This window comes from Cheilinus undulatus, linkage group 15 (assembly GCF_018320785.1).
Source record: "Cheilinus undulatus linkage group 15, ASM1832078v1, whole genome shotgun sequence".
Classification (NCBI taxonomy): Eukaryota; Metazoa; Chordata; class Actinopteri; order Labriformes; family Labridae; genus Cheilinus; species Cheilinus undulatus.
Window position 1 is genome coordinate 21,001,321 of NC_054879.1, and position 15,797 is coordinate 21,017,117.

Sequence of the window (15,797 nt, forward strand, 5' to 3'; positions counted from 1 at the left end):
GTCCGCTCGCCTGATGAGCAGTTGGTGCATTTCATTATTTGCTGTTCCTTGAACTTGGTGCTAAGCCATCAAAGTTTTAAAAAGTATCAATCCAAGGTCATTTTTCCTTTTCCTCAAGGAACTATTATTATACCTGCTCAAAGGGAACCTTGATACAACATTTAGAGTGGCCTGAACTCTTCCTACTCCTGAGAAAACCAGTAGCCCAGGTTAAAGGTCTGTGTCCATAGCTGGCTCTTTTAGCTCTGTCAGCTCCTATAACCTCATTTTCAGAGCGCATCTCACCAGTGTTCCTTGTTGCTACATTACAAAAGATGAATCCAGCCTTCCTCGGTGGACTAAAGTTGTGTTAAAATTTCTCTATGTGCTTCACATTTCTGTATTTCAAAGAAATATCACACAGAAGACATACAGATAATGTAAAGGAATTCTGTCCTTATCCATGCAGGAGCTGCAGACATGAAAACCACCCTTGAAAAGAAAAGAAGACGAGTTAAATCATTTTCTCTTCTGCTATTGCTAGAAGTCCCACCCCCTCTTGATTTTGATTGATAAGTGAGAGAAAAATGACACTGACGAGCATAGCGCTGTCTTGAAAGTTAAATGGTTTAAGCACTGAAAAAAAACAGCTGATGCTGAGGGCCAAGGGTGCTGAATGCTCAGAATACTGGACTACACTAGTTTTGAATTACAAAGAAGTGCTGCCAGTGCTATAAAGCGGGCTGTTGACACAGGCCCTAATTTCAGAATGATCACACAAGTTTTACTGGCTCCAGAGCAGAGCAGGGCCACAAATAACAAACAAGAGTCGACCTCAACCCTGATCTCTTCCAACAGAGAAAGCATTCATGAACAAGAACGAGCTGTTCAGGCCAAGAGACTGGAAGGGGCGGAAGACATCAGGATGCTTCAAGAAAAGCTGGAGCTCCTGAATCAATCCCTCAGTGAGCAGAACATGACTGTTTAACAGAAGGTCAAAGAAGAGCCAAAAGACGAGACTTTCTCCCTCCAAAAAGAGGTGAAGGACATCCAGCAGAAGCTGAGTGCAGAGATAGACCCACTGAAGCAGGAGTTGTGGGTCCTGAAAAAGACAACTCCAGCAACACTTCTACCCACCTTCATATAAGCAGTGAGCTGCAGGCAAAAATCACCAGCATCTAGGAACTGGAATCTAAACTTCAGGTGGAGAAGGAGAGCAGTCAGGCTCTGACAGAGGAGCTTCAAGAAGCTTAAGAGCTGATTGCAATCCAGAAAGGCCATCTGAGGAGTGAAATGTTGTAGGCTGACTCTCTGAGAGATGAACTACAGAGAGTCAGACATCAGCTTTCTGAGTCAGCAGACAGGAGCCTTTTGACAGAGAAGAAGATGAAAGACCTGCAGATAGAAGCCTTGTTAAACTGCCAGCCGCTGGAAGAGAAGACAGCGTGTTGCCTCATCCTTAAGGAAGAGGTGAAGGGGCTCCATAGAGAAGCTGAGAAAATGTTTCTACAAGGAGGAAAGTGAAGAAGGCCCTCACACCACCATGGCGCTGACTATAGAAGAAGCAGAAGAGGCAGCGGTGGCTGGACCAGCAGAGAGCAGCATCACTAAGGCCCCTTCCGGCTCCAAACTGACCATAACAGGCCAAGCAGCTCTTGCATCAAATGAAGTCCTGACAAACAAAAGGCTGTCGCTTTTTGGTCTGTCAGGAGGACAAATGATCCACTGTGTCTGTTTTTCTTTTTTTTGTTTTGTTTTGTTTTTTTAAATCTGGTGGCACTCCAGTGTCACTCAAAAAAAAAAAAAACACAAAAAGAAAACACTGGATTTGATAAACTTTTTCTGGTTTAATTTGCTTGTTGGTTTGTTGTTCTTTTCTGTTGTCTTTTAACAATTTATTGTTAAAAGACAAGTGTAAGACTGCAGTTATTTGATCTCGATGTTGTTTGTAAAAAAAAAAAAAAAAAAGTTATTTAGTCCCTTCTGTGGAGCCGCAGAAACATGTAAGATGCAAAGATCCAAGATGGCTGAGTACATTCAGAAAAAGCTCATTTTAACTCAATAAAAGTAAACCAATTTTATATTTTATGGCGATTAATCACTACCTCAGATAGGCCTACTTTTAAATATTGTGTTTCATTTATCCTAAGTGTGTTCCTTGAAATGCTACTAGGCCAAATACACACTGTCCCTGCGACCGAGGAAGCTTCATTCATGGTGTCAGGTTGAGATAACTGTGTTGTTGTAGGAGTGATGAGGAAGCAGTGAGAAAGTCCCTGGAACTCCATTGGACAACTTTGAGATTTTGTTGATTTTGGTGCCCCACTGTGGACAAAGTAATGTGTCTTGTCACTCTGCTGAGTGTTACATGTTTTTCTTGAACAGAAATTTGTCTGTTATTGAGCATCAATTAAAGCTGCAAGTAGTGATAAAGGGCCCTCGCACATTTGTGCAGTTGGGGCTTCATGCATGTTGTAGCCACTTCAGTTAATGGCCACTGACTTTCTGTCAAAGTTTTCCAATTGCTCTCTGCCAGACATAAACATGCAAAGTTAGCAGTTAGCATGTCACAGTAGTTAAAATTGGGAAATGTAAACAAAGTTGTATGAAGGCTGTTGAGGGTAATACTCATGTTTAACTACTCAACAGAAGTTATGCGAAACCACATTAAGCACGATATTAATCTGCAAAGAGGGACGTAGAGCTAGCTGCTAACTTTAGCCACAGAGCTAGCTACGGTTAGAGCTAGCTGCTAACTTTAGCCCCAGAGCTAGCTACGGTTAGAGCTAGCTGCTAACTTTAGCCACACTCTACTCGGCACACCAGCCTCAAATTATATACCCACTGACAAAATGAAACTGTGATGAATTTGATGGTTTTCTTAACATTTCTTCAATTTAGACCATTTTTATAAACACAATTTTAAAGGGCGTTAAGCTGGATAAGGAAATAGCTGGGAACATCACTACAAGATATCAGAAAAATTTGGCCCCCTTGCATTGTGTGATCATAAAGACCTAAACAGCTCTGACTAAAACTGTATAAGCAGGCTATGAGCATGTTTATTTATGCTGTAAAAATCAGCACTTTAACACTTTGTCATGTGGCTTTTTGTGCTTCTGAAGCCAGCCTCAAGTGGACACTTGAGGAACTGCAGTTTTTTGCACTTGCACATTGGCTTCATTGCTGCCGGAATTAGACAAAGATTAACATTTTTACAAAAAAGGGTCAGATTACTGTTAAACCACAGTGTACATGTATGATTTTTTATAATGTATTTACTCTTGTTGTTTTACATCAGCTCTGCTGACAGTGTTGTGACAGGATCCATTTACAATCCCTTATATTTCTTCCAATTACAGCTGAAATTGTACAGTGTTTGAGTTTTATATGTCTGCATCCATAAAGAGGAGCTGGTTGAGATGTGAAGAGGAGGTTGTTGTGTCGAAGTAAAGCTGGGAAACTGAAAAGGGAAGTGACAATCTCCAAGCTTTAAAGCAGAGTTAGAAATCGCCACTCTTCCATGAAACCATCGTTTGACTTCTGCCCCCTTCAACTCTTCAGCAGTCATAAATGTGACATGGTGCATTCAAGTGTCTTTGTTCGGAAGTAATTCCAAAAAGCACAGTGTGACAGTTGTTTTGTCGTCAGAAGTAAAATAGTGAGGGCACACAATAACAGAAATGGCACTTTCACCTTTCAGCTACAATAGTCCTTTCTTACAGCCGACATTCTGGCTTGTTATGGAGGGAAAAGCAGGTGATACCTCTGTTCTCTCTCAGTGTCCCAGTTAACCATGCCAGTGTGACAGTGAGTCAGCCTTTGCAGTGCCAGGACCTTTTAAAATAAAGCAAGTAAATAGGACTGTTGTGTCCCTATGTCAGATAAATTTAGACATGGTGCAGTGTCATCAAATTAAAACGAAATAATTGCCGAGCTTGATGTTACGGATCCAAGTGCAAAGTACCTAGTAAAATGACTGAGTATTTGAAAGTCAAATGTAAAGTCAAATGTAAAAGCACATTTTAAAAAACTGGCTTGAGGAAACCGATGATGTTTAAATCTTCAGTGAACCAAATTAAATTCTGAAGTTAGATCCCAGTCAAAGGCAATAGCTTAGAGCAGTAGGCTTTAACCATTTTTGCCAAAGGCAAACCATATCTACAAATCAAACAAATAAGTAGCTTTTTAAAACACGTATCTTCAGTTTGCAGTTTTGTAATAATAATAATCTTGATAATAATCTCAATGAAGTTTTATGGGTTAGATAAATTTGATACTTCAAATAGATAAATAAATAAATAAATAAAAAGATTTAGAGCTCCTCCTGATGACTGGCTGCAGAATTAATCAAAAATCTTGCCTCTTCCATTTTAACTGATGGGGCATGGGCCAAAATATGAAGTTGAAATACACACCAAATACATTATTATGAAACCTGCAGTCTCTCATAATAATCATGATGATAAACTGAACTTTTCCTTGAAGCTTTATTTCATTGTGTTTTTTTAAGACAATCAGATGCAATGTCAGGATTGACTCCTTGCAGCACGCTCAACCAGACAAGAAAAGCAATCAAAGATTAAAATTCAGTCTGAAACAAGAATCTTTGCTGTTGTTGACTTTACCAACTTAAGGAATCTTTAATATTTTATTACCAAGTTAAGTATGTGTGCTTCCATGTATTAGGGTTGGCTCAAAATTATGATTAAAAAAACAAATTACTTTTTGTCAATGTAGGCCTGCTTTCTTTTATTCAGACTATTTTTGCACCTACTGTTAGGTTAGTTTCAGCACTGCAAACCCGCTGCATGTCTTTTTCGTGCGGGTGTAGTAGTCTGTCTTGTAAATGGCCATGAAGTAGTGAACATTGAATTCTAAAATCCCCCCAGTAAAACAAAGCTTGACCTGTTGAATTCAACTTGCAAAGTCTGGTAAATGAAAATGAAATATCCTACTTGTAAAGCTATATTTGCACGGGACTATTGGCTTTGAAAGGGGGTGGGGGTTGGTCTTTGCCCTGGGTCTCCAGATGACTAAAACCGGCCCTGCATCACACCTGCACCGCTCCCAACACGTCATTCTGCCCTGCCTCCATACTGGTGACAGTGTTTACCTTTATAAAAGTTTTTAGGGGGAAAATTTTTTTCCAAGCAAGAATTAAAAGAGCTGCAACTGGTCACTAAAGAGCCACACGCGGCTCAATAGCCTAGGGTTGAGTATTACTGATCTAGTGTATGAATGCTTCCAGTTGTTTTTATATAGCGTGTTCTCTCAAATGGCATTTCCCGTTGTTACTTCAAATGACTCCTCCAGAACAAAAAAATGTTGGTGTGTCTGACTATTGAGTGCCAGACGTCGAGCTCTATAAAACATCCCGGGTCTTATTGAGGGCTGGCAGCATCAGGCCAGTGCCAGATCGATGGCATTTCATTCTCAGTGGGCTTTCTTGATATGACTGACCTATCTGAAAGGACTCTGCCCCAAGGGAGTCCACTCAAGAGGACAGGAGAGGACTGACAGACAGGACCTACACGCCCACACATGCACACACTAAGACGTGCTTCTGTTACACACTTCTTCGCTTGGTAATCAGGTATCTACATGCACACACTGAAATGAAATTGTCGTAAAACTTGCTTTCTCTGTGTCTGCTTCTTTTACTTTGTCTTTTCTGGTATCCTCTCTTAACGCACACACATACACATACACTCATCAGGAGGTGAGTGGCAATGGCTTAGAGATAAGGCTGCTATCAGACCTTCATCTGGGATGACTGCACTCTCATCTGTCATGACGGCCTTTTTCCTATCGGCTCTATCAAGCTTCCTACGTCTGCTGCTCTTTTAGTCCTCGTCTTGTCTTTGTCCACCACATTTCACCCTCTACAAGCTTTCTGGAGTCATGAAGGTGCCATAAAGGAATTTCTTGACATTTGCATTTATTCTGTACGTTGGCTGTGCACTTTTTTATGAGTAGCTTTTAATCCAATGTAAGAGTCCTGTAATAATAGAAGAATATTTGGTTATTAGGGCTGGGACACCATGTTTGCAGTGCGTTTTGATGCTACATTTCAAATTAAGACAACAATAAAATGCCAATAACACACGGTCTTCTTAACTGTTGAATACACATTAAAGATGTTAAAACAACAACCGAACCTCTCGCAAATCTTTTATATTCCTGATGTTTGTATATTTTTACTCTGCATACATTTATGAAAAGAAATTGCTTGGACCAGTGGTTCTCAAACTGAGGTCCAGGGACCCCGTGGGGGTCTGCGAGCCACAGCTGAGGGGTCCGTGAAATAATTTAAAATAAAATATTAAAGTAATGCCATGTCATTAAAAAGCAAATTAAATACATATAGGGACCACAGCGCCATAAAACAACCATACTAAACCAATGGCACCCACATAAGTCAGCTTTGGGCCAGTAAAAACCCAGATATGATTGTGACATATCACGTAAATCTATCCCTCGTCATGCATCAGTCACTTTACTCAGGATGCATTTGGTGTGCAGATCCAGTTAGCAACAAAGGATAAATATTGAAGCGTGCCCACTTGGTTCCTAGGCCCAAATCAGCTAAACTGAGAAAATATGACGACAGCTATCTTGAGTTTGGTTTTATTGAGAACAGCGACGGAAGGCCAAAATGTGTTGTGTGTCTTCGTGTGAAGCCATGAAGCCCACCAAGCTAAAGCGTCATCTGATAACAAAGCATGCCGAGCTGAAAGACAAAACAAAATATTTTTCCCAACAAAAGGATGAGGAATACATCTGCCAGAAAACACGAATGGTGAACCTGACCACGATCTCAGAAAAAGCACAGAGGGCTTATTTGGCTGTTCAAAGGATGGCAAAAAGTAAGAAGCCACACTCAACTGGACAAGAGCTTGTATTTAGGTTTGAAGAGTTTAAAATACAGCATATACTGTAGGAGTACAAATGGCAGTTAACATATGTTTAATCAGCATGAGGGTTATGTGGGGGTCCTTGGAAAATATTCTGCCCTTTAAGGGGTCCCTGGCCCTGAAAAGTTTGCGAACCCCTGACTTAGACAGTTGTTCTTGGTTATGTTTGAATCAATCCATCGGGTGTTTTACATATAAATAGATTCAAAAGGTGCATTAATCCCATATGGTGTTCTTATACTCTGAGAGTATGTTTTCCCCTCAGAGAAGTGCTGGAAAGGCACATTAAAATCTGCATCGTGCATGCACAAGAGGATGTAGTGTGGAGGAGCAATTTAAAGCCTTTCTGTACAAGATGGGATTTCAATTTGCTGTTTAAGATTAGGAGTGACTCTGCAGTCTTGTGGATTGGGAAGGTCATTCTGCCAAAGGAGAGCCTGTTGGGAAAAGAAAGATGAACATCTTTACTTTTATTTATTGCTAAAGCAAATAAAGGAAATGAAAGGAAGAGACAGTAAAAGACTAGAAACAAAGTCAGAAAGTAAGAAGCAAAGTTTACCAGAAATGATTCAAAGGATAGAAAACATGTTTTTTTGTAGTCCGCTGATTTTTTTAAGCAATACTCGCACTTAATGATCATATTTCTTGGAGGAGATAGGTCAAGTGTCTCAAAAACACCTTTTTAGTGTCTCTGTCTCATCTCTAGATTTAGCTGTATTTTAACTCAGTGATGTCTTAAAGTCTTTACACATTGAGGACGACGTGAATAAACGGCACAAAAAGACAAATAATTCAGAGGTGCGCCCTGCTGTGCACATAAGGATAAATTGCGCGATAAATTACGCACAGTTAGAAAAACATTCCAGCTATGAAAGTCTACCATGTGTTTTCGTCTGTCTGATAAACTGTGATATATACTAGAGCGGAAGATAAAATGAGGTTTCTCCCTCCCTCTCGTCTGGTCTGTGTGTACCCAGCATTTATTTACTAAGGTGAATTGAAAAAAAGTCAGTTGGATAGGACTTAATGACCAGAAGACATCGTCTTTCTCTCTTCTGCTTTCTGTCTGTCTGTAACAGGCACAAATGCTGTGGTACACTTTAAGGAAATGATAAAAGGAGTTAATACTTGTATTTCCTGACTGGTGAGTAAACAAGCCACAGGAGTTAAAGCTTTTTTGAAGTTATGCACAGTGTAACTGCTGTGAAACAATCAGAATATAACGTGTTCTATGACACTTCATGTGCCTCTCTACCTGTATTGTCCAGTGCTGCATTGCTTTTCTCTGTATCCTGCTGCACGTCTCCCAATCAGTCAACTGCGCACTACTGCTGTTTTGTTCTCACAAGCACGCACAACCAACTGACAAGCAGGACATTCAGATGAGAGCGACCAACCAACTGACTAACAAGCTTGATCACTGATCTGCCAATCAGTGCAGTACCAGGTGTGTGTAGCTGACTGACACCAGATATGCAAACTTAAATATGCCCACTGCTGACTCTTTGTCTCACCTCCAGAGACAGTGAAATCATCTCTCTTGTGTTTTGAGATTTGCAAGTCACTCTATGAAAGTTGTTGGTTAGTGCTGTGTGTTGATACTCAACTCTTTTGGTTTCTCATATAACATCACACTGTTTGCCTTTACATTTTTTCTCTCTGTGTCCTGTAGAGCTTTAGTTTGTTGTCATCTGCACAACAGCTTTGGTTTTGTTTTCCTGTTTTTCTCAGTATTTAGAATGAGAGCTTTTGGGTTATGCACATTACCTTTTCATTTATTTGATTATACTCCCTATAAATCACTATAATTGCAATTCTAGTGGTTATTCCTCTGGGCTAATTTTAAGAAACCCCAGGTCCACGCTTGCATCCCATATCTGACTTCCCTGACAATTTTATTTCCTGTAAGAGTGCTTATTCTGAGTTTGAATATGAAGGTGAATCTTGGATACGTAGCTTTCTAAGGTAGTCAAACCCTCCTTATGTGTCTCAGTGTTTTTATTAGTCATTTTTTTCTCTGGCTCACTCAAAAACCCAGCCTTTCCCTTACTCAAGAACGCTATAGCCCAATCTGAAACCCATAAACCTCCTGTGGCCCACCAAAGTCGTCATTAAACCATAGCAAACACCTCAAATACTGTTCCTCTATTCTAATATCATAAATGGAGAATTCCAGTGTGAATGCTTAGTTTTTCCTGAGAAATTTATATTACAAGGAACGCATTTGTGAAGTCATTAAGTACAATCAACAGGCCACTACTGCTTGTTTGGTTTTGTTTAGGCATTTTTTAGGAATGCATTTTCAGGAGGCACTGATGCATTTTGTTAATCAGGAAGTAGGCAGTGTGTTTGAATGTTTAATGGAGTTTAATTAACACCAGTTAAAAACTGTGATACTGGTTTGGTTGGTGAGTTAAAATAAATAATATAAAGGTAACAATTGAGTTCAATCTTCTGGTTGTGTTAAGATGTAATGTTCATAGTTTTTATTTATAATAAATGACCTCTCGTAGCCTACCTGCCGTACCTCCAGGGCACACCTGTGGACCGCTGCCCACACTTTGGGAAGCACTGCAATAACTTACATCCATCCTGAACTGGTTGTTAGACGCTTAAACCATAAAAAAAAAATCACAATTAGTATGGGGGGGGGTTTTCAATAACATTATATTTTTACCGATAAAAAATGCGTATTAGTGACAGCATCATGTCAGACAACATTGTCAACCTAACAGTACTGGTTACTTAGAAGTCCATCTTCACTCTGAGGTTCTCTGTAAAATTTAGTTTAAATTTAGTTAAGGTATAAAAAATTGTATATTATGAGGGAACATGTCATTAAACTCAGAGCAATCCTATATAATTTATTGGACATATTAAAGGAAAAATTGTCTTAAACCTCTCCAGGTATTAGAATAATGCTGCTTTGACATTAACACTCATTTACCTAAGTAGATTCCTACAAGACGTTTGTCTGTCAAGGTTTTAAAGTACACCCAGTATCCAGGATGCAAAATAATTTTTCAGTATACATATTTCACGCTGAGGCTCACAAAGTAACTTTCATGCTCTGATGAAACCTGCTCCAGGCCATTGCTTTCCTACCTTTGTGTCTTTTCATATATTAGACCAGATAGGCGATGTGTGTTAAGCTTTTGATGGAGCTCAGGAAGAAGTATTAAGTTTGATATAATGTACTGGAGCAACAGAAGCGTAGAGCTGCCTGTATTGTAGTGTAAGAATCCAGCAAGCCCGCCAAAAGAGATGATTAATACACTCTTTGATGTCGTACTGCCAAAACGGCTCTGAGAAATAATCCTTTTACTGTGACTCTGATATGTGTGCCTGTCTGTGTGTGTGTTCATTTCAGTGGAGTTCATGAAACTGGACCTAGCCTCTTTGCAGTCTGTCCGTCAATTTGTCCAGCGCTTCAGGGAGCAGGACCTGCCGCTTAACATTCTGGTCAATAATGGTGAGTGATGGAGATGTATTTATTCAGTAAAGTACAAATCCTCTGCAAAACAACATATATTCTGTGGTGACTGCTGGGAATCTTTCACATATAATACCTAGTCATCCTTCAAATTTGTTCCATTTAAAGAGATGTTTTTCAGTAGAGCTGTATGAGCTACCTATAAATAATAAATGTGCTACCTGCAGTAAATAACAGTCAGTATGGTCCCTGTTTGGAGAAGCATACTTTTAAGGTATGTATTGCTGCAAACATGTCAGCTGTAACATAGACTTTAACAACAAAAGTACTATTCACACAGGATTAGAATTACCTGTGGACTCTGATGATTTATGAATTACCCCCTGGTTTCAGTGTTTGGTGCGGTGCAGTCGCATGGGATAAGCAAAGTCTGTAATGTACTCAAATTTAGAGACATTTTTAAAGAAAGAGACAAGGATTCTGCATTGCAGCAGCAATGAAAATGCACAATGATTTTCTATTTCTAAAGTTCCCACAATGATGCAATGATGTGCACATTGCTTTCATGTGTCCCATGCATACTGTGAACCAGAATTTCTAATAGACATGTGCTTAAGTGTTTTTTCCCTCTCTCTACAAATACAAATACACTACTACTAGGTAAATACTTTTTTAATATTACGAAGTTATTTCATGATAAAATGCTACTTTATTACTAGGTAATTACCACTTTATATTTGAGAAATTACTAGATAATTACACTTATTACTATAAATTTACTGTAATGTAAATAGGGCCCACTAAGATAAGGTTCTATCAATAATTGATGTCGATAATAGCAGAAAATAATAACTGACTATTGTCAGTAAGTACAGGGGAGACTTTTCTGCTTTTAGTTGATTCTAATGTCAGAGCTGACCCTGTTATTTAAACCCATCAGGAGCAGGCAACAAGCCTGGGAGTCTGGCTTGAGTCTTTTGGAGTTGGCACGTTTATTGTTTCAAACACAGCTTAAATGTTACATTTATCCTTCTAACAGCTATCTATCGCTACTTCACTCTCCATGCATGACAATGACGTAACTCTTTTTTTCTCTTCCACCTAAACATGCATGCATGTTCAGACCTCTGGTCAAATTACTGTGCAAAAGTTCTCGCCAATATTTGACTAAACAGTATAATAGTTGGTGTGTAGTTCAAAACAGCTGTTAATTTGCAGCCTTAAATTAGTGCACTATAATGACACATTAAAGGTCACTATGATCAAGGATTTAAGAAACATTACCAGTCAAGTCATGGCTGTTAGGGCTTTTATCAGTCCTGTTTTAATGATTTGTGTTTGTGTGTTAAGCGGGTGTCATGCTGGTTCCTGAGGGCCGTACTGAGGATGGATTTGAGCAACACTTTGGCGTGAACTACCTAGGCCACTTCCTGTTAACTTGGCTCCTCCTGGACACACTAAAACACTCTGGAACATGTGGTCACTTCTCCCGCGTAGTCAACGTCTCCTCCTCTGCCCACCGGATCGGCAAAATCAGACTGAATGACCTAAACAGCAGGTGAGCTCACACACAGCAGCACCACTGTATGAAATGATGCATTATAAAGAAACTACAAGAAGAGTTATTTATAAAGAACACTTAAATACCTAAAGGCTTATTTCATTTCAGTGTAACTGTGACAGTTTTTTTTAACATTAGACAGACAGTCCTGTTTGTAAAAGTAACAGTGCATGCTGTCATCAGTGTTATGGTCAGACAGAAAGAAAAAATATCCATTAACTGTTTTGTTTCTTGTATAAAATCTTATTTTCAAAACATTTGAAGCCCTTTGTCCCACTTACCTGCACTTCCTGTGTCTCATTTTCTGTCTGCATTAAGGCGACAACTGCTGGCTCTAGTTCACTCAGTCTTGTTCCAGCTTGCTGCTCTGCTGTCCAGAAACATTAGCAGCCAAAATATCTTCATTGGGTTGTTACAAACTTTAGAGGAAGGCTAAGGCTCATTAAAATGTACTTAGCTGCTTGTAGGCTGTTTTAAGTAGAAAGTAAAGTAGTAAATAATAGTGGGATAATGGGATAGTTACTAAAACTGTTACACGTTAATAGTAACTTTATTTTTTTAATAATTGATCACATAACTTAATTACCCACTGCTAAATTAACTAATAAATTAAACTCCTAGTCCAAACTCCATCACATTACCTGAGATGACCTGTCACTAAACTGCTAGTTAAAGAAAATGAAAATCTCATGTATGCCCATGAGTCCAAATCGTTGTTGTTATTGAGAGGAAACACACATGATCTCTCTTTTATGCTCATTAATACAAAAAGTAAACAGCAGTCATTTCATTTTCATTTCATTTCATTCATTTTATTGTCATTGTACAACGTACAATGAAATTATTTTTGCAGTTCCATTTAGTGCTCGGGCAGTTTCTCATTAAATATTGAAACTGCTCTGGGATATGTGCTGTTTTTTAGTCTGTTAGTTTTGGTTCTTACTGTCTTAAACCATCTTCCTGAGGGTAGCAGTTCAAACAGGTGATGTACTAGGTGGGATGAGTCCTTCAGGATGCCCAGGGCCTTCCTGTGGCAGCAGGACCTGAAGAGCTCCTCTAAGGAGAGGAGAGCACAGCCTGTGATTTTCTGTGCTGTGTTGATGACCCTCTGGAGAGCTGTCTTCTCCTGAGCAGTGCAGCTGGAGAACCACACTGGGATGCAGTATGCCAGTACACTTTCAAATGAGCATCTGTAAAAGGACACCAGCAGCTCCTTGGCCATGGTGTTGCTCTTCAGGACCCTCAGGAAGTGGAGTTGCTGCTGTGCCTTTTTGATCAGCGCTGTGGTGTTGGTTTTCCAGGTCAGGTCATCATTCAGGTGCAGGCCCAGGAACTTGAAGCCGGGACCCTCTCCACACAGTCCCCATTAATGTGTATGGGCTGAGGGTCACATCTGTTTCTCCTGAAGTCCACTATTATTTCTTCAGTCTTAGTTGTGTTGAGGACCAGGTTGTTGATGCTGCACCATGATGACAGTTTTCTGACCTCATCCCTGTACGCAGATTCATCTCCCCCTGAGATGAGCCCGACTACTGTCGTGTCGTCTGCATGCTTCACGATGGAGTTGCCTGGCTGGGTGGAGGTGCAGTCATGTGTGTAGAGAGTGTAGAGCAGGGGGCTTAGTACACATCCTTGTGGGGAGCCGGTGTTGAGGCTGAGTGCTGTGGAGAGGTGGGGCCCTACTCTGACTCTTTGTAGTCGGGCGCTGAGGAAATCCTTAATCCAGTGGCAGGTGGAGTGTGGGAGGCCGAGATTTTTTAGTTTCGATACCAGTCTGCTAGGGATGATTGTGTTAAATGCCGAGCTGAAGTCAATGAAAAGAAGCCTAGCATAACTGTTTTTTTGTTCTGTGTGGGTCAGGGTGGTGTGGAGGGCTATGGCTATGGCGTCCTCTGTTTTCCCTATATGCGAACTGGTGAGGGTCAAATGTGGTTGGTGCCCCGGCTATACTGTACAGTTCCATGTCATGGGACCGGAAGGCTGTTCTTGTTCCTCAGCAGGGTCCTGACCTATCCTGTCATCCAGGGTTTTTGGTTGTAATACACCCAGATGCGTTTGTCCGTGGTGACTGTGTCTGTGCAGCACTGGTTGTACGACAGTACAGATGTTGTGTACTCCTCCAGGTCTTGGGACTCAAAGATGCTCCGGTCTGTGTTTTCAAAACAGTCCTGCAGCTGTGAGGAGGCACCATCAGGCCATGTCTTGATGGTTTTTGAGGTGGGGGGGTCTCTTTTCCTGAGGGGGGTGTAGGCTGGTAACATAAACAGGGATATGTGGTCTGACTGGCGTAGGTGGAGTGATGGTATGGCCCTGTATCCCTGTTTAATGTTGGAGTAGACTTTATCCAGTAGTTTTTTCCTCGTGTAGCACAGTTCACATGCTGGTGGAACTTGGGAAACACTACTTTTAAGTCTAAATATTTGATTGAAGTATTACGTATTTGATTTAAGTCCTGTCAAGCTCTGATGTTGTGGATACAAACTGTTGAAAATCAAGTCTCAGCAGCGTGTTGTGTGTTGGGATCATGCTCTCATTTAAAGTCATTCATTCTCCACTGGTCTTTAGCTTCTAAAAGCATAGTCTTTGCCTGTGCAAGCGCATGGTTCTCAGCAGTCAAGCATTGTTTCTGGCCTGGGAGCATTCCCAGGTCTGCATCACATTCTTGTCTTTTCCCACAACAAAGCCAATAGAGGTATGGCTATTAAAGATGAGACTAATGCTGTAATACAGTGTTAATAAACATATAAACATTGTTTTGTGTCTTTCTCCTTCAGTGTAATGCTGACTAGGCTATAAGCAAATAAAGTATTTGTTTTAATGTCAGCTTCTTATTTGAAAAGCTTTCTTGCCAAATATCATTGGGGATGATGAATTTTCCAAAGCATTGGCTGCTGTTTTGTTTCAGGATCAGATTGTAAGATCCAAGTTTCTTCACATGTAATCAATCTTTCTAAAAAATGCTGTTTTTTTTTTTTTTCAATTTGTTCCAAAATGTCTCCACAAATTTGTTTGCATTTTTGATCAAGAGTCAAAATTTGACAAACTGTCTCTTTGTCAATAGAGACCATTTCTGCTCTCATTCTACTGAGTTGTTGATCATTTTGTATGACTTGTTAAATTTGTTGACCATTTTCAGATTGTTCATTGTCTTGGATGTCCTCTCTGCCTTCACTAAATCTTTTGCGCTTATCAAACATATGTGGCAATTAGTGTTCCTCATGCACCTCAGTTAATGTACTAAAAGATTCAGCTGCTGTTTTGTTCACTTTCACCAAAAATTTAAAGTTAATACGCTGCTCAACTTTTAAGCTAATCATAATTATTGGAATCTCACAGCAGCTGTGCGTGAATACTCAAATTTAATATATAACACTCGGTGTGACTGTGAAGCATGTGGTTTTATCCTCATAAGCACAGTCTCATTATTTGATAGCCATACCTCAAATCTTTACTGCGCCATAGATGTCTTGATATGAACCATTTAGCTGTTTAGTCCTCCTCCTTTATGAGCTCTTACCAATGTCATGTGAGTAATGTCAAATGAAAGCGTCTTAAATGCCCATGGAAAGGGACAAATTTTAAATTGTTTTCCTTCCCTTCTGTCATTGTAGAAGCTGAATATAAATTAACGCAAGTAACAAGGTCATTGATAGCAAAAGTAATGCACTACAGACAAATATAATCCACTTACAGGCATGCATTACATTATTTTGTGAATCTTCAACCCTAATTGTAACTTCTTAAAACTCTTTTAGTTTAAAATGTCACTATATTTAGACTGTTAGTCTTTTGACTGTACATCTTTAAAAGCATTCTTAAACTACTATTATTTTTACTTTCATTTCTGTTGCAGGTGTTTTACATTAAAATGATTCATGTAAATCTGTTTTTCCTGTGTCATGTCCAA

At 39.8% G+C, this 15,797-nt stretch overlaps 1 protein-coding gene across 3 annotated transcripts in view; it reads left to right on the forward strand.

Annotated features, from left to right (window-relative positions):
• The window catches only part of LOC121522803 (dehydrogenase/reductase SDR family member on chromosome X-like), a 62,274-nt gene that overhangs the window by 30,199 nt on the left and 16,278 nt on the right, over positions 1 to 15,797 (forward strand). For all 3 annotated transcript variants that reach the window (XM_041807455.1, XM_041807457.1, XM_041807456.1), the window contains 2 exons: positions 10,267 to 10,368; positions 11,680 to 11,887. In XM_041807455.1, coding sequence (XP_041663389.1) covers positions 10,267 to 10,368; positions 11,680 to 11,887 — 310 coding nt within the window. The remainder of the gene's footprint in view (positions 1 to 10,266; positions 10,369 to 11,679; positions 11,888 to 15,797) is intronic.